Source organism: Phocoena sinus, chromosome 3 (genome assembly GCF_008692025.1).
Source record: "Phocoena sinus isolate mPhoSin1 chromosome 3, mPhoSin1.pri, whole genome shotgun sequence".
Classification (NCBI taxonomy): domain Eukaryota; kingdom Metazoa; phylum Chordata; class Mammalia; order Artiodactyla; family Phocoenidae; genus Phocoena; species Phocoena sinus.
In genome coordinates this window covers 125,842,696-125,862,140 of record NC_045765.1, presented here as the reverse complement: position 1 = coordinate 125,862,140, position 19,445 = coordinate 125,842,696, and the positions used below count along the sequence as shown (strand labels likewise).

Genomic DNA, 19,445 nt, shown 5'->3' with positions numbered 1-19,445 from the left:
CTAATGAATAATACATTTAAAAAACGTCAGACTTCAGGCAAACCCGAAGGCCTATGGAGCAGTTAGGGTCTAGCCTGGAATTTGGCTATAAAGTGTGGGCCCTTCCTTCTTTTTCAGCCCCCCATGGCTGGCATTCTCATCCAGGCAACATCACCCCCGCCAGTTACCTTGAAAACCTCACCAGTTTCACTGCCTTAAAAATCTATTCTGTTACTACTATTCAATTAACTCTATTCTATTCCCTTTTTCTTGGCCACACGGCGTGGCATGTGGGATCCCTGACCAGAGATCGAACCCATGCCCCCCAGCAGTGGAAGCACAGAGTCTTAACCACTGGACCACCAGGGAAGTCCAATTAACTCTATTCTAGAACACAGACTTCATTCCTACTCAAAACATGGACCTTGGCTGCCTTTTCCTTTTACATAAATGTCAACTCCATAGCCAGATATTTAAGAAACACCACCAAATTTAGCCCTATGACTTCCTGACCTAAAACTTCTCCAGCCAGGTTAGCCTCCTCCCTCTTCTCCCAGTGAAGCTGACTTAGGTATATCTGACTGAGAGCTGTGGTCCTGTCACCTGAAATATGCTCCCCCTTCCCATCCCATCTGATCATCCAGACCCTATCCCATTCTCAGGACCCAGATGGACATCCTCCACCTCCCTCCTCCAGGAGATCTCACAAAACTCCAGTCCACACCGACTGGGTCACAAACACAATTCCTGCACTGACCAAGACAGACAACATTACCATGATACAGTCTGGTATGATGTAGTGAAGTGGTGGGAAGGGCGGCAACTGGGGGGAATTTGCTCCAATTAAATTTGCTCCCATTTGTTCACAATTTTTTAAGACGCTGTGTTATAAGCTAATAACATTAGGTGCCTGTGGGGAAGGGAACTGGGTGGAGAGTTTGTTTTTTCTCTACTCTAGTCAGTTCCATATTTATTTATTCCAGGTCTATTATCACACTGTTTAGCCCTATGGCATTTTAGTTTTTGATAAAGAAAAAGGTCTTGTTGCCCAAGATTTTTTTGGCTACTTTTGTGCCTTCTCTCTTACAGATGAATTTTTACTACTGTTGACTGAAAAAGATGGACGACCTAAAACTTCAGAATCATGTATTATTTGGCGAACTTTCTCAGGAGTTCAAGCCTGGAAGGCAGCCTCTCAGATAGCTCTGAGAAACTGCTCTGAAGAGGTAAGGGGAGAGCCAAGATATACAGGAGTTTTGTAACAAAGTCCAGATAGTGGGAACATCAAAAGATTAATTAAAGAAAACCACATATCTCAAGTTAATTAACTTGGCGCTTTTCTATGTATGGGAAGATGCAAGAGTCTGGGCTCACTGAAATCATCCCTTTGACATGCACCTTAGCTATCTGGGGCCAGTATCCTGTGCTCTCCCATCCTGAGTCCCCTCAGGGCTCAACAAGGTGGCTGCAGTGGCTGATCACTGGATGGCTGCAACATCCTTTGTTTACTGATAATGGCAGGCAGCATTCTTAGTCCACAGTATCCAGAAGCAAGTAGGGTACTGGTATGGAGCAGAGGTGCCTAAAAGAAGTCATCCTATCATTGTAAACTTCCAAACAATACAATTTATTGATTACTGTTTTACTGGAATGATTTTAAAAATTGAAAATAAAAGCAATATGTACTCAATGTGTAAAATTAAGAAGAGAGAAAATAATTTATGCTGTCTTTAAGCCCTCTATCCAGAAATAACTACTGTTAACATTGTGACTTTTCTATATGTTTTTGCTTAAGCCTTTACATGGGAAAAAGTAAGAATAAACTATTTTCTATCCTGCTCTTCCCCCTCTACCCCCCACTCTATTTCTATTGTGCATTTGAAAGTTATTCAGCTTCTTCTCATCCAGGACAAACTAGCATTTAAGGTATTAAAAAGAACAACACAACTTGAGAATAAATAATAAAAATAAGAAAGCTTCAATGCAAGTTCAAGGCCTGAACCCCACCTGGGGGAGCAAGGTAGAAGGGAAATTTTTATTGTATATACTCTTTTGTACTTTGTAAATTTTGAAACACATGAATGTATTACCTTCACAAAATACACAAAATTGAAAAACAAAAATAAGAAAAAATTTTCAATGATTAAAAACACAATGCCAGTTAAACAAAACAGCTGTGTCAACCCAAGGACTGCCAGTGTAGTACCTCTACGCTTCTGTTACAGGTTCATTTTGGTTAATTAATTCAATACTGCCTTGGTTCTGCTATATTTCTTTTTTATATATGCATACTCTCTCTCAAAAGAGATTGCAAAATTAGGGAGGAAAAGAATGTTACATTTCTTTTGTATCTTCTTCATCGCCTAGGACTTGGAAAACACCTATGATATGTACTCAATATTTGGAACCATAAAAGTTTAGAATGGAAAAAGACCTTAAAGATCTAGTCCAGCGCTGTCATCTTATAGATGAAAAACTGATGCATAGGAAATGTACAAAATTTATCCAACTATCACAGGATAAGAACTCAGGACTTTAAATGAATAAAAACAAAAGAAAAACAAAACTCACAATCACAATTTTAAGCTTTACTATAAAAACAAAAGATGTCCACTAGAGGGAGCCAATAGTCCATTAACTTGAAGAAGTTCCTATTGGCCCCTTCAAAAGACCTACAGGGTAATAATAAAGACTTTTTCCCAGAGCCACAGAAAATGGCTGAAGGGCCATAAACCTCAATCAATGTAAATTAGGATTTCTTTCACTAGAGGTAAAAATAGAGACTTTTCAAATCTCCAGCATTAAAAAAATGTTATTAGCATATAGTAAAATTTATTCTTTTTTTCTTGTGTGTGTGTGTGTGTACTGCTCTATCAATTTTAACACACATATACACTTTGTAAAACCACCATCACAATCAGCAAACAGAACAATTCAATTATTCACAAAAAACCTCCCTCCTGCTCTGACTTAGTCACACCTCCCACTGCACTGGATATGCACAGAAGCGTTCCATATAGATGTTCAGTGTTTATCCATTCACCCATAGGAACATTTGAATTAACAGAGATGCTATAAATATTTAGGTACGGAAGGGTAAGCTGGGATGAAGTGAGATGGTAGCATTGACATATATACACTACCAAATGTAAAATCGATAGCTAGTGGGAAGCAGCCGCATAGCACAGGGAGATCAGCTCAGTGCTTTGTGACCACCTAGAGGGGTGGGATAGGGAGAGTGGGAGGGAGATGCAAGAGGGAGGAGATATGGGGATATATGTATACATATAGCTGATTCACTTTGTTATACAGCAGAAACTAACACAACATTGTAAAGCAATTATACTCCAATAAAGATGTTAAAAATATATATATTCACATACAAGTTTTTGTGTGAACATAAGTTTTCATTTCTCCAGGGTAAAGGCCCAGGAGCAGGAATATGAAGTCATATATAAGTACATGTTTCACTTTAAAAGAGACTGCCAAACTGTTTTCCAAAGTGACTACCAATCTAGGCTTCCCACCATCAATGGAGGAGATTTCCAATTGCTCTGCATCCTCTCTTGATTTTGGCGTTATTAGTATTCTTATTTTAGCCATTCTACTAGATATGTAGTGGTATCTCACCATGGTTTTAATTTGCATTTCCCTAGTGCTAATGATGTTAAACATCTTTTCAAGTGCTTATTTGCTGTCTGTATATCTTTGATGAAGCATCTTTATATCTTTGATGAAGTGTCTTTTCAAATCTATTATTTGTTGTTTGTTTTCTTACAGTTGAGTTTTGTGAATTCTTTATATATTCTTGATACCAGTTCACTGTCATATATGCGATTTACAAGTATTTTCTCCCCAACATTCGCTTGTCCTCTCATCCTCTTAACAGTGCCTTTCACATAGCAAAAGTTTTTAATTTTGATGAAGTCCAATTTATCATGTTTTTTCTTTTTATAAATCATGCTTTTGGTGTCATGTCTAAAATCTCCTTGCCTAACCCCAGGGCATAAAGATTTTCTGTTTTTCTAAAATTTTTTTAGTTTTACATTGAATTCTATGAATGAATTTCTGTATTAAAAAAATTAGGTTTAGGTTGAGGTTCATTTTTTTGCATGTAGATGGATAGATGTCCAACTGCCCCAACATCGTGAGCATTGGTGGTATAGTGGTAAGCATAGCTGCCTTCTAATTGTTCCAACATCATTTGCCGAAAGGACTAATCGTTTTCCTTTAAGTTACCTTTACATCTTCGTCAAAAATCAACTGGCCATGTTTGTGTGTGTTTCTGGACTCTGTTCTGTTCCACTGACCCAAGTGTCCATCCAACCCTTCACCAACACCAGTCTTCATTACTGTGATTTTATAGAGTAAGTCTTAAAACTGGGTAGCATGACTCCTGCTTTTTAAATAAAAAACAGTGAAAGTCACGTTCAAGAAAGCTGACAAAATCTACATAACAAATTTTAGGTTCAAATTAAACATTTTGGAAATAAGCCAGAAAAAAAGCAAATATGAGGGAAAAGACATAAAGAAAAGGAGAGAGAAATGAAGTAGAAGAAAAAGAAAAGGGGAAAGAAGTGGGAACATGCCAGTCATACACATAAAGTGGTATAAACAGAGAAAGAAATAGAGAAGGAAAGAAAAAAAGGAACAGGAAGAAGAAGGAAAATAAAAAGAAAATGGTTCCCTGCACATTAGATCACAAGCACTACACCCGAGCCAGTGAATTTCTATCTGTAAGCCATGAACACCTTGGTTACAACTGCATACCAGAGCTAGCATCAGTAGTAAGAACAGGGCAAGGGCCCAGTGGAGGCTCCAGACCAAGGACCCATCCTGCTAAAGATCTAAAACCGGCCAAACACTTTCCTCATTTAATAGTCCAAAACAAGCAATGATCATAATACACACCTCTATTTCTATATAACCCACTTCATTAGGTTTAAATAATCCTATGTAACTGTCTGTTCCCATACATAAATGGGCCGATTCAATGATCACCATGGAATTTACTGATGCTTTGTTTAGAGGTTTCAAAGAGACAACTGTCTAGTTCTCTGAGGATGAACTATCCACCCTGTCTACCGTATGGGGCTGTCACGAAGATCAAATGAGATCATAAAGAATTGCTTCATAAACTGAAATTTCTTATAAAAATACAAGGTAGTATCACTGGTTGGTTCTCTTCATCCAAAGTCTGGGGCCACGAAGCTTTGTTAGACACAGATGACAGCATATGGCTCGACTATGAGGACCCTTTAGTGAAATCGAAAATTGTCTCCACTGGCAGCCAGTCCAGCTCTCTTTCTAGTCACCCATGTTACTAACAGCAAAGAGTGGTTCAGTAAATAGCTCTGGGCCCTTCTCTGCAAAATCTCCTCTGTTAGGGACATTCAGATATTAGGATCTCACTTTCCTTTCTTACACACAAAAATTCACTATTTCCCCCTACTTTCTATACTTAACTCTTGGATTCTTGAAAAATAAAATCATAGTTAACAAATGTAAATGCAGTCACACAGCAAATATGACATGTTTTTAAACTAAAAATAAGATTTGACACATTCCAAAATAAAAGCTTCACTCATCATTTCTGTTATAAAATTCTCCTGTGGTGTGTGTGTAATTTCTGACTTTAAAAAATACTCTAAGAGTCTTTATATTTCATGTTGCTTTCTCTAACTATGCCTTTCTGTAATTCACAGACCCAGGAAACCACCTATCCCCTGCTATATTTATGTAAATGTTTAAGCTGATTATGTTTACCTTACCTCCTTTATTTGAGAAGACAGCTGATCATTTAATATGTATTACATAGTACTTTATACATTACTGGAATTCTGTGAATATATGAACATGTGTTGACTACACTAAATATTTCTGGTTTATGATTCTGTTTACTCATTCGGTCATTAGTTTATTTAATAAGTTAGTCAACCTCATGTCACGGCAATGGAGGCAGTCTGACACGCCACAAGAACACAGGCTTCAGAGATAGAGACCTCAGTTTAAATCCTGACTCTTACTACTACCTGAGTAACTTTGGACAAGTTAGTAACTTTGGCCTCATTAATTTCCTAATCTTTAAGATCAAGATAATACCACCAACATCTACAGGTGCTGAGTTCAATGACGACTATGCAATGAGTCTGGCACATCACAGGTGTTGTTGCTATCAGTTCCTTTCTTGACCTTAGAACTAAGGTCTAAGAAAGTTCTAAGTAAGAACTTAGTAAGATGCTGTACATCTGAAACTAATATTGTAAATTAACTTATACTTTAATTAAAAGAACACAGGCAATTTAAAAAAAAGAAAAAGAATCCCCAGTGAAGTATGGCATTTGGAACCAAGGAGAGAGTTTCCACTGCCTGATACTAATAAGCACTGTGGTCTCAGAACAGGCTAAAATCACCCAGGATTCTAATTAAAAGTTGGATCAGCAAGCTAGAAATAACTGCCAAACGGAGAGACCATTAATTGCCCAGCTGACAATCTTGACATCTAGAAGAGGGAGATTGCTGATGAAATTCCGTGACGAAGTTAGATCCTAAACATACAAAGTTGTCTGGCCTTAGCCTTGGTGCTGGTGACCACCCTCACCTTGCTCTGCAGCCTTTCTCAGCCTCTAGTCCCCAAAGGAACCAAAGAAATGACTCAGATAGGAAACAGTCACGTTTTCTCTGCTCAAACCCAGGTGCCCCAGTGGCCCCAAAATGCCTCACTGAATGTGCTGTAAGGGAATTCCTTATTCTTCTGTTGGAGTAAAAGGCAGCAAATATTAAGGGCCCATCATCTTCATTTCTTCACTTAATACCTCTCAGGTTCTTAGCACTTTGGTAGCCCTCTCTGTAGATAGCTCAACAATTCCTCTTTTCGGGACTCGTGTGACTTCATTCCTCTTTAGTATTCTCCCATTCCCTGAATCCTAGGCAGGTCTCCTCCACCTCCAGCAATGAAACAGTCTAGCATGCAGTGAGGACAGAAGTGTCAGCAGAGAGACATCCTTGCCCTCAGATTATTGGGTAGTAAGTGAGCAATCATAAAACAGCACTAAAACATGAGCAAAAAATGTTTAGGGAAAAGTAGACATCGGGGAATTCTAGTACAACTCTTCATTATAGACCTGAGCTCCACTTAAAGATCAGACGCCTCTGCCACTAACCCCCTGAATACACACCTTCACACTGCTCAGAAAGGTGCAAGACAGAACTACTGTTTCACCCTTTCAGGTTCCCCAGGAGAGGTACTAAGCTACTATAGCCATCCTCCCAGTGTGCAAAAGGCACAAAAAGTCTTCCTTACTTAAAAGCCACCGCAACAAAAGACTGCTTAAGGGGTGCTCTATGAAGAAGAGAGCACCAAGAAAAACTGTAATCAATTTTACTGTAGCAGCAGATTCAGTTCTCCACCCAACAAATCATAAGTTGAAGCATCACGCCCACAGACAAGTAAGTTCTTCCACATGAGGAATTTTCAATAGACTGACCAGATCCACTGGTCCTCCCCAAACTCCTCCCCTTCGGGGCTGACTTGTTGCCATTACCTGTACAAGTGACGGTTGTCTTCAAAATCTTCCTGGCCCCATTTTCCCTTGATGTCTTCAATAACGTGATTCTTCAGGAATTTTTTTAGCAGCTGGACTGTCTGTTTGCGGGTCACTTCGGGGCCAAAGTTTTGGCTGCGCCTCAACAGCTCGTGTAGCCAATCCACAGCTTCGGCCGCTGTGAAGCAACGTTCATAACTTTTGAAACGACACCGATGTTTCCGTAACGGCATCTTGGTGCGAAAAAGCTCGACCGTTTCATTCCACTAGGGGCAAAAAGAGAGGAATGCATTTACTGATCGATTGAGTTTTTTACAAGGTTATTACATCCCAAATATTTAAGACAATGAATGCAGTTTTTCCATTTAAAAGACTGCCTTAAGGGGACTTCCTTGGTAGCGCAATGGTTAAGAATCCGCCTGCCAATGCAAGGGACACAGGTTCGTGCTCTGGTCGGGGAAGATCCCACACGGTGCGGAGCAACTAAGCCCATGCACCACAACTACTGGGCCTGCGCTCTAGAGCCCACGAGCCACAACTACTGAAGCCCACGTGCCTAGAGCCCATGTTCTGCAACGAGAAGCCACTGCAACGAGAAGCCCGTGCATCGCAACAAAGGGTAGCCCCCTCTCGCTGCAACTAGAGAAAGCCCATGTGCAGCAACGAAGACCCAACATAGCAAAAGATAAATAAATTAATTAATTTAAAATTTAATTAATTTTTTATTTACAACCTTTACATGCTAAAGAGAAAGTAACTTTTACAAATGCATTTACTCATGCAATAAATATTTACTGGAGATGTTGCCATCAAGTTGTCCAATGATGTGAACTTAAGGATTTTTACATTAATGAGAAACATATGAACAAAAATAATGGTAAAACTGAGCTCAATATGCATAATTCACTTCTTAGAGCCCTGTGTTTAATACGAGTTTACCTCATTCAGCAAGTATTTACTGTTTGTTACACGAAAGGCACTGTATGGGGAGAGGAAAAGGGAGATGCATAACATGTACCTGGTGTCAAAGCATGTTTAAAAATTCTGCATTATATTTTCCTATTTAAAAAAAATCTACCTGGTCCGGAAAGATTCCACATGCAGCAGAGCAACTAAGCCCGTGCGCCACAACTCCTGAGCCTGCACTCTAGAGCCCACGAGCCACAATTACTGAGCCTGCATGCTGCAACTACTGAAGCCCGCGTGCCTAGAGCCCATGTTCCACAACGAGAAGCCACCGCAATGAGAAGCCCACGCACCACAATGGAAGAGTAGTCCCCGCTCGCTGCAACCAGAGAAAGCCCGCGCACAGCAACCAAGACCCAACACAGCAAAAGATAAGTAAATTAATTATTTTTTTTTTTAAATCTAGACATCCAAGCCATCATCAGCCATCCCTAAATTAAATGAAATGTTCACATATGGTGTTCTTCCTGCATAATTACTCCAACATTTTCTTAGGACCCTCGTCTTCCCACCATTCCTCCTACAAGTCCCGAAACCTCAGAGTCTTACTCTCATAACCATTCTCTCTCCTCTCATGCTCCTCTTTCAAGTCTGTCACTTTACAGACTCTGAACCTTATTTTTCACCTACCTTCCTAATGAAATCAGCTCTTCGAATTTCACCTTTTTCTTTCAGTGATAGTTCTGACCTCAGCATATTCTTTTTATTTTGCCCAACACTGGTTCCTTGTCTTCTCTTCCAACCAGGCCTCTTCTTCCAGGTTTCTCTTCATATGCTCTACTGCCCAATCACCTCTGCACCTGTTGTCCCATTTCTCTTCTCCCTTTGATGGCTAACTTTCTCAGCCACAGTAATCATTCCTGAGTATACAACACCAGGTGCTTCGAGGGCCCAGGTAGGGTCTGTGCAAACAGGCATCTGGATGTGCAGCACCAGGCACAACAAACACACAGTTGGTACTCAACAAGCAAATGCCTAACTGGTCTTTCACTTTCCTTATTTTTTTTTTAACTACCCCCTAACTTCAGGCAACTTAATTCTACTTTGACTCCCAGTCATGTCTTTCTCCTGGCCAAACTCAAACATCTTTTTGTCCTATGCATATCAATCTTTCTACTTCATTTGACACTACTATAAGTCATACTCCAAATTAAGTTGGTCCAGATTTAAACTTTTTCTTTTTAACTTTCTTAAAACCACACACAGAGCTTCCCTGGTGGCGCAGTGGTTGAGAGTCCGCCTGCCGATGCAGGGGACACGGGTTCGTGCCCCGGTCCGGGAAGATCCCACATGCCGCGGAGCGGCTGGGCCCGTGAGCCATGGCCGCTGAGCCTGCGCGTCCGGAGCCTGTGCTCTGCAACGGGAGAGGCCACAACAGCGAGAGGCCCGCGTACCGCAAAAAAAACAAACAAAAACAAACAAACAAAGAAAAACACACACAAAAACAATACAAGCTGTAGAGTAAGATAACCTATAACCAGAATTTCTAAAACAAAACAAAAAATTCAAATCAAGAAAGGAGAGACACTCCATAGAAAAATGGGAAAACACTTAAACAGGCACTTCACATAAAAGAACCTCCAAATTTACCATAACATATGCAGATATTCAATCTCATTAATTAGCAGTGAAATGCAAAAGAAATCTATAATGCAATACCACTACATGCCTACAGAATGGCTAAAATGAAAAAGACAGGCAATATACTAAGTGTTACCAAGGGAACGTGGAACAACTGGAAATTATATGCACACTGTATAACCCAGCAATTCCATTCTTAAGTATATATGCCACAGAAATATGTTCACCAAAAGCCACCCTGCTCATAATAGCACTATCTTAGTAGACAAAAACAACCCAAATATCCACCAACATAAGAACAGATATTGATTCATGCAATGGAATGCTGCACAGCGATGAGAATGAACTATTGCTACATGCAATAACATAGATGAATAACATAGATAAAATATAATTGATATAAGAAGGCCAGATGTGAGAAGTACTATATGATTGTATTTACATAAAGTTTAAAAGCAGACAAAAGCTAATCCATGGTATTAGAAATCAAAGTAGTGGTTAATTTGTATGGAGGTAGAGACTGGGAGGGGTAGAGGGACATCTGGGCTGCTGGTAATGTCATATTTCTTGATGTGGGCATTGGTTAAATGGGGCGCTCACATTGTAAAAATGCACTGAGTTGTACGCCTATAATTTATGTGCTTTACTGTACATGTTATGCAGAATAAAGGGCTAAGAACAAAACACACATACACATACACACACACACACACACACACGCTCATATATTAAAATCCTCCTTGACAGCAATCCACAATTTTAAATTACCAACCTGAAAGTTGATAAATATGAACTAGCTAATTGTGCTGGTAAACTGAATGTGGAAGAGATTAAGGAGGGTAGCCGAAGAAGAAACGAAGTGAGTGGATGAAAGAGGGACATGAATGTAAACAGAGGAGAAGCAGGGCAAACTGGCTAGAATGAAATAATGAACAGCAGAAAGAGAGCCCAGGAAGAGTCCATGAACGCTGATTTAAGTTCACTCTCTACCCACCTCCCTCACCAAGTTACTGTGACGTCTCTCGTGAGATCATGCTTACGAAAGCCCTCTGTAAAAGATAAGGCATTCCTCAAGCATAAGGAGAATATATAAAATTCCCAGGATAATCTCTTGAAACAAATTACAGGTTCAATCTATTCTGGAGCTAGAAGGAAACTTTGGGGCAAAATTAAGATCCAAAGAGGACAGGCAAGATGGCACATGTCACTCAGGTATTTAGTCTCATAATAAGATCTGGAAACCTGCTCTATGCTCTCCTTCTCGAGTGGTCATTTCATTATAACAAGAACCTACAAACTTCAACATGGCTTTAAACAATTTCCACATATTTTTAAACATTGGCTGTTTGGGTCTTTTTTTCAATTCTCTGCTGACACCAACCTAGCATTTCAGTCCTGATTAATATATGTTGGGAGATGGGGAGGAAAGAAGAGTTAATTTAAAAAAAGAGTTTTATTTATTTTAGGTTGATTGATAAATTTAATGCATAGTACTTTATGCATTACTTAATAAAAGAATGAAGATACGGCTCTCTGGGACCCAATATTTCAAAATATAAGTAAATATGCCTGTTATTTGACTCAAGCTGGTTAGCAGTTCCTCTACTGTCACTTTACAGAATAATGCACACTGTAACAAATTAAATGCAGAAATATATACAAAAGACTCTGCCCTGTCTCTCTCCAATCCCACATATCTATTAATCATACATACACATATATAGAATCCTTCCCTTTGTATGTATGTATTGTTTATTATCACTGTCGCTGTTTGCTTCCTTTTTGAAGAAATGAGATCAACCATATTGTACATATTATCCTACAACTTGCTTTTGCATTAAACATTCCAGGATATCTTTGTGTCAGTACCTATAGATATAGCCCATTTTATGAATGAATGAGTTCCATAATTTATTCAACCATTTTCCAACTAATGGGCATGCAGCTGTTTCCAGTTTGTTGTTTCACAAGTATATCCTTGTTTACATAACCTAACATATCAATCCTTTTATTTATTTATTTTTGATAGAACAGATTTCTAAAGGGTATCAGCTTATTTAAACCAGTTGTAGCAATTCACACTCCCAGCAATGCTGTATGAGCCTGCTGCCTTACCTCTGGCCATTCATAGATATTATCATTCTTTTGTCTGCCAATCTACACACAAGAAATGGTATCTTTATATTTTGTTTGTATTTTCCTGCCTTTATCTTCAGTCATTTTTATTTCTTCATTTGAGACTTACCATTTTTCTTCTGGGTTGTCTTTCTCTATCTTTTACTTAATTTTAAGAACTGTTTAAATCTAGAATTTGAATCTAAGTGCGTAGAAGTCAGGAAAGTTACTCTATTTTGCTCAGTTCAGTATCCCCACAACTGAGGACAGTGCCTGACATACAGTACATGTGTTTAATAAATACGTATTGAATGAATATAAATAGGGAATATTAATCCTTTTTCAAATATATTAGAAATGTTTTCCCCTGACTTATCAATTTGTTTATTTGGTCTCTAGCTATATAAAGGTTTCACTGATGATTATATTGTTTTAAGAAAACAAATATATCTTCTTATCTTTTTTTTTTTTTGCGGTATGCGGGCCTCTCACTGCTGTGGCCTCTCCCGTTGCGGAGCACAGGCTCCGGACGCGCAGGCTCAGCGGCCATGGTTCACGGGCCCAGCCGCTCCGCGGCATGTGGGATCCTCCCGGACCGGGGCACGAACCTGCGTCCCCTGCATCGGCAGGCGGACTCTCAACCACTGCGCCACCAGGGAAGCCCCTATCTTCTTATCTTTATAGCTTCAGGGTTTACTCCCTCAATTAGGAAAGTTTCCCTATCCTGAGATATTAAAAATACTTATCAAATTTTTCTTTTAATATTTTACAGGGATTTTAATATTTGAATCTTCAACTGAAATTTTTTATGTTGTGGGGAGATCTCCAACTCTATTTTCTCCCTAATGGAGAGTCAATTATGCTACCCTTCTCTCACTAAACTGAAACAGTAAGCTACCTTACATACTACCTTTCTTGATTCTGTTTCTTTCTTTTTTTTTTTAATAGCTAGCTATGAACGAACTTTGAAACTGTTAATGTTTTACTTTACTATTTTTTTTTACTTTTTAACTTTTCATTTTGGTTTTTTTGTTTGTTTTTTAATTAATTTTATTTATTTATTTATTTTGGCTGCATTGGGTCTTCATTGTTGCACACAGGCTTTCTCTAGTTGTGGTGAGTGGGGGCTACTCTTTGTTGCAGTGCGTGGGCTTCTCACTGCGGTGTCTTCTCTTGTTGCGGAGCACAGGCTCTAGGTGCGCAGGCTTCAGTAGTTGTGGTGCACGGGCTTAGCTGCTCCGTGGCATGTGGTATCTTCCTGGACCAGGGCTCAAACCCAGGCTCGCCTGCACTGGCAAGCAAATTCTTAACCACTGCACCACCAGGGAAGTCCTTGATTCTGTTTCTGAACTCTTTTTTTTTTTTAATCCCACTGAGCTGTTTGTCTATTCCTGAACAATACTACACTGGTGTGATTACAGTCTATTAATACTAAATTTAAATTTCTGGTAAGTCAAAGTCACCTATAGTCATCTTTTTTAAAACCTTTTAATTCCTCCACTTTTACTCTTCTGTATGAGCTTTCTACTCAATGCATCCCCACACAGGGGGGAAAAAAATCTATTAGGATTCTGATTGGTTTTTTAGCTATTCTGGTGATAGCTAGTTTTCATTTTACACTAGAAATTTTCTAAGAAGACATCCTTATCAAAGCCTCATATCTCTTTTCTAGAAAAATTCATAAAAAGAATTTTGAATTTATTTATTTTGATTTTTAATACCATTTAACATTAGAATATTTACTCAATCCATGAGACACTTTAGATTTTCAAAACCTAGCAAGGACCGTGATCTCTGCTCCCATGTATTTCCAAAAATAATTCAGTCATTATTTGGCTACTCTGCCAAGAAAGAAAAAGTTATCTTTAAAATAACTCACTATCCTCAGTAACATTTAGAAAGAAAATATCCTACGTCAACAAAGAACTAGATAGAGCTTGAGAATGTGATTGTTTCAACGACGTATTACGAGACAATCTTTATAGCAAAGGGGACAAAACAGATTTGTTTTGTGATTAAAAAACATTTTTTGTTTATTTCAAACCCCTAGTTTAAGGCATAAAGAATCTTCCCTGGTGGCGCAGTGGTTAAGAATCTACCTGCCAATGCAGGGGATACAGTGTTCGAGTCCTGCTCCAGGAAGATCCCACATACCGCGGAGCAACTAAGCCCGTGCTCCACAACTATTGAGCCTGCGCTCTAAAGCCCGCAAGCCACAACTGCCGAGCCCACGTGCCACAACTACTGAAGGCCGTGCACCTAGAGCCAGTGCTCCGCAAAAAGAGAATGAGAAGCCCACGCACCACAAGGAAGAGGAGACCCCACTCGCCGCAACTAGAGAAAGCCGGCATGCAGCAACAAAGACCCAACACAGCCAAAGATAAAAATAAAATAAATTTATATTAAAAAAAATCATACAACTGTTTTTGCTTAACGTGACAAATACTGAGTGTTGAAATGTGCTTCCTATTCTTTTCTCTTGAATACTTGTTCAATTTCTTTACTTCTTAATATCAAAAATATTATGATATAGCACCTGGCCAGGTACTTCAGAGGCAAACAAACGCTAGATCTAGATGTACTTGCCACATACTGGCAGTGTGAACTTGGTCAAGTCAGTTCACCCCTTTACACCTCAATAAAATGAGGGAATTGGACTACATAATCTTTAGAGTCCATTCAAACTCTCAGATTCAATGATGGCTGTAAGTCTTTTAAAGTTTCCTAGTTGCATCAGAAGATATAGACATCTCAGAACTAAGTTCAAAGAAAGGATCAGTAGATTTAAGCAGTTTCAGAAAAAGCAATTGTCTTTCTCATTATTTCTTTTCTTTTTTTTTTTTTAATTTATTTTTGGCTGTGTTGGGTCTTCATTGCTGCGCACGGGCTTTCTCTAGTTGTGGTGAGCGGGGGCTACTCTTCGTTGCGGTGCGAGGGCTTCTCATTGTCATGGTTTCTCTTGTTGCAGAGCACGGGCTCTAGGCGCACAGGCTTCAGTAGTTGTGGCATGTGGGCTCAGTAGTTGTGGCTCGTGGGTTCTACAGCGTAGGCTCAGTAGTTGTGGCACACAGGCTTAGTTGCTCCGTGGCATGTTGGACCTTCCCGGACCAGGGCTTGAACCTGTGTCCCCTGCATTGGCAGGTGGATTCTTAACCACTCTGCCACCAGGGAAGCCCTCTCATTATTTCTTTTTAACTAATGAACTATTTCATATGTGGGTTAAAATGAAAGCTATTTCAGTGAAGATGAGTAAGTTGCTAATTAGCTTCCATATTCACCATGAATTGACTTACAGTGTCTGTCATTTTATTTTGGGCATAGAAATTTACCTAGTTCATAAAATGCTATTTTCAGATAAGACTTTGGTGTCTTAGAAAATGGAGCTGTACATGGTTTGAGAAAGTATAGTGAGCCATGAAAGGAGGAAGTAAACGCCTGCTCTTTGTGTACCAATAGGTTTTTCCCAAGCTTTTCCTGAAGATTAGCTTGAGGATGATGTTGGGAGAAGATGGAAATGCTAAGCTGGGAGCCAGGGAGGAAAGGCGAGCTGGGGCAGGTAAGTACAGAGGACTAATCACAAACTTTATGATTTAACTGATTAAAGCTGTAAAGCACAACTGAATTATGTTCAGGGAAACAGAGATTTTACAATGAGCAGAAAGTACCTGTAATGACTACAGAGATCACTGATAAATCAGTAATATTCACTTTTAAAAAATGGCTATTGTTTTCTGTGTTTTCAAAAATCTTAGTTTACGATCAAGATTCTCAAATAGAATAAAGTTGAGAACTGAATTGACTACTTTGGAAATTCTGGTGATATTTAGGTATTTTCATTAATTATTCACATATTTAATTTCCTACTTAACTTGATCAGTCTTGGCTAAATCTGACTCGAATATCACTTCTTGGGGACTGAAGACTTCTGAAGAACAGGGTACTTTTCTTTGTAAATTCCTTTGATAATATTTTAATGTGACTCAGAATCAAGAATGCCTTTCACAAAGGCACTCTGCATTTATAAAATGTGGTACTTCAAACAATTCTGTGAATGAGATTAAAAAACAGTTCCAATTATCATGTAATTTATTTTTTTAGTCTAAAGCTGGAAGAATGAGAACTGGTTACCCCAAGATCCAGAGTCTCTCTCTATTTCCCCTGCATTAGTGCTGTGAATAAATTGGCAGTAGGGGAGTGTTATTTTCCCTCCACAAAGAATAGTAAAGTTTTTGAAAGTCCCTGATAAGGCACAACTTGTATCTCATCCTTAAAGATGCACCTACCAACACACCATTGTAAAGCAATTATACTCCAATAAAGATGTTAAAAAAAAAAAGATGGACCTACCAATAGCCTTGACCCCAGATGGTTTCAAGTGGTAGAGGCAACTGTGAAGTGGAAGCAGATATGAAAAGAGGTTTTATAAAATCCTATTTGTTCCCTGCTACCAGCATCCATACCTCTTAGAGGCAGGTCCAAAGGAAAACCTAAATTTATATGTGTTGAAGTTTTTTTCAATGAATGAATCATTATGGGTGTCTGTAGTACATTGTTTGCAAAAATGACTACGGTAACTCCTTCCATCCTGTTCTCACCTTTACCTGGATATCCCTTAGGGTGCATAGAACAATGAGCCTAATTCCCAAGTTAGCTGGGGCCAGAGAAGTGTTGACAGACCAAGGAGAGCAGTCCTTTCCTCCCAAATCACCTTTAAGCTTTCATAGAAAGTTGTCTAAAACTTACTCTAGACATTACCAAATTATCGCCACTTACTCCATTATGAAATCGCTAAAATCACTTGCTCCAGGTCACAAAGAAATCAAGTACGCCTCATAACTCTGATTACCAAAGCTCTTCTCCCAGGAAAACAGTCAGCACCCTGGACCAGGGTCTGCAAAGGCTCTTTCAAACCATAAGTCCGCCCCTCCTCATTTAGGTCGGTGCTCACAGAAAAAGAAACGTCAGGAGCCGGAAACGTGGCCAGGGCGATCCACCTCTGTTCTAGGCACCGTTAGAAAGAACCTCAAGTGTCACCACAAGTGACACTCGGGACGGAGACACGCTCCAGGCGGCGGGTGGCCCTAAAGTTACGGACTGGGGCGTTGGATTCCGGAGGACAGGAGAGGGGAGAGGGGTGTCACCCTGGTCTTCCGGGCGCTTTAAACGGGAGGCGCCGTTGATCGGCGAGAACCCAGCCAACGTCTCGGGGTCGAAGCTGCGCCCACCCTGGACGGGCTGGGCCCCAGGCCCGGTTAGCCTTACTTTGAGCGTCGTCCAGAATACCGCCGCCCGACCCGAAACATGTCCCGCCTCCAGACCCGGGCCCGGCCTGCCCTGGAGAAGCGAGGACTGATGAGTACGCAGTCGGCACTCAGGCCGGGGCCTCGCTTCGCCCAGATCCCGGTATGCACACTCACCAGCCTGGTGGCCCGGTATGGCCCGGGCCCCACGATGCGGTGCTCCATGGCCCGCACGCAGCGGCGGCCGCGGCCACACCAACGCAGATCCCGGAGAGTCCTAGGCGCCGCAGTTTGAATCCCGAGCCCACGCGCTGCAGGCGCTGATTGGGCTGTGCGGCGGCACGTGACGGGAACTGCGGGGCGGGGCCGCCGGGGCCCCACGGCGGGGGCGGTGGGCGTCTCCTCCGAGTCCTCCTGCTGCGGAGCGGCAGTAGGTTCACAACCGCCAGGGGTGGAGTCCGCGGCCCACCCTCGCCCACCCCGCGCACACGCAAGCAGTCTCCGCAGAAGGGTCGATGAACGTGTGTAATTCAGTGACCGAAAGCCGGTTGGACTGGAGAGGCAAATCCCTGTCCGCCCTTCCAAGTGCACCGTGAACCTGGTGGTGCGGCGAAGATTGGGAGAAGTGGGTAGTGAAAGGAAGCGAGGGGACAGCCTCTTCAAGTGGAGGGACATGTAAAAACTAGATAAGAGCTCTTGGCCACAGGGAGTGTAGACAGCGTGTAAGAACAACAAAGAGCTGGAAACGAGCCCCATTCAGCTTCCTGTGTTGTTCTTCTGGTAGAGTAGTCTTTCCCTGGAATTTGAGTTCTTTGTTTTTTGGATCTGACTGAAATTTTCAGTCCTATGCCACAGGGCTCTGAGTCCATTTTGCTGCTCAGAATTTTCCCCCTAGGAATTGATGGTGTGATTTGCAATTGTTCAAAGGGATAAATGAGGTCACCACTCTATGCCTACAAGTTCAAAGTTCAAATCTCATCACCTCAGCAACCATTCAGGATGAGATATCATAAGTAAGAGATAAGGAAAGGATCAGATTCCCACCCTTTGTTAATACTCTTCCTGCATTTGCTGCCTTAGATATGTATTTAGCTGCATTTTAGAAAGCCCCAAAAATTCCTGAGATAATACATATGTATTACTTTTGTAATCAGAAAAAAGCAATAAAGATATTTTTTTACTTCCGATCCTTATCAGAACTTTTTCTTTTTTTTGAACCTCTAAACTCCATGGAAGAAATATTGCTTGTCCTTGGCAAGGGACACCAATGGGGCACAAGAGACACCAATGGGGCACAAGAGACAGAAGGAGAAATTTCAGAGCCTTGTCCATCTGGGGATTGTCAGCACCTGCCACAGTGGTGGAACTGTGATCTGATACAAGACATCATGCCCTGCTTCCTGAGCATTTTCCCAAGAGTTGGTCATGAGCCAAAGACAAGATAGTTCCTTTTTCTGGAAAGGCGTATCTCCCCATGATCTACATATCAGAGGCCACAAAGACAGTCTTTGTAAATGTAGTTTAAATTAGACAGCTGATCATCTACCAGTCTTTCAGCATCACAGAAATCAACTGGGAAATTGCTCACCTTCTCTCTGCCCTAAAATGCCAGTGCTTTCTACCTTTCTGACCTATGTTTCAGCCACAGTGGTCCTCTTTCCATTCAAACCTCACAGTCCGCTTGGTTCCCCTGCTGGGAATGTTCTTTCCTCAGCTCTTTGCAAGGCCGTCTCCATCTCACCATTCAGGTCTCAGTTCATAATGCTGCCAACCTTAGAAAAGCCTTTCTTGACCTTCCTGTATAGAGAAGCCTGACACGCCCACCCTACTCTTGCACTGTTTTATTTCCTTCTGAGCACTTACCTGTAACTAGAATTACTTATTTTCTTCTTTTCTACTTCTACAGTGATGGTTGTCAAATGAAGGGGTTCCAGCTTCTGGGAGCATTTGGGGCGTTTAGGCATTGAGGTTGTTTTCTGATCTTCTAAAAGGTAGGAAGGCCAGTACTGGTATTTTGTGG

At 40.7% G+C, this 19,445-nt stretch overlaps 1 protein-coding gene across 1 annotated transcript in view; it reads right to left on the bottom strand.

Annotated features, from left to right (window-relative positions):
- The window catches only part of DEPDC1B (DEP domain containing 1B), a 97,236-nt gene extending 79,504 nt beyond the window's left edge, over positions 1-17,732 (bottom strand). Inside the window, exons 1-2 of the mRNA XM_032627252.1 lie at positions 17,603-17,732; positions 7,524-7,789 (exon numbers count right to left, since the gene is read on the bottom strand). Coding sequence (XP_032483143.1) covers positions 7,524-7,789; positions 17,603-17,650 — 314 coding nt within the window. The 5' untranslated portion in view covers positions 17,651-17,732. The remainder of the gene's footprint in view (positions 1-7,523; positions 7,790-17,602) is intronic.
- Positions 17,733-19,445: the final 1,713 nt, after the last annotated feature.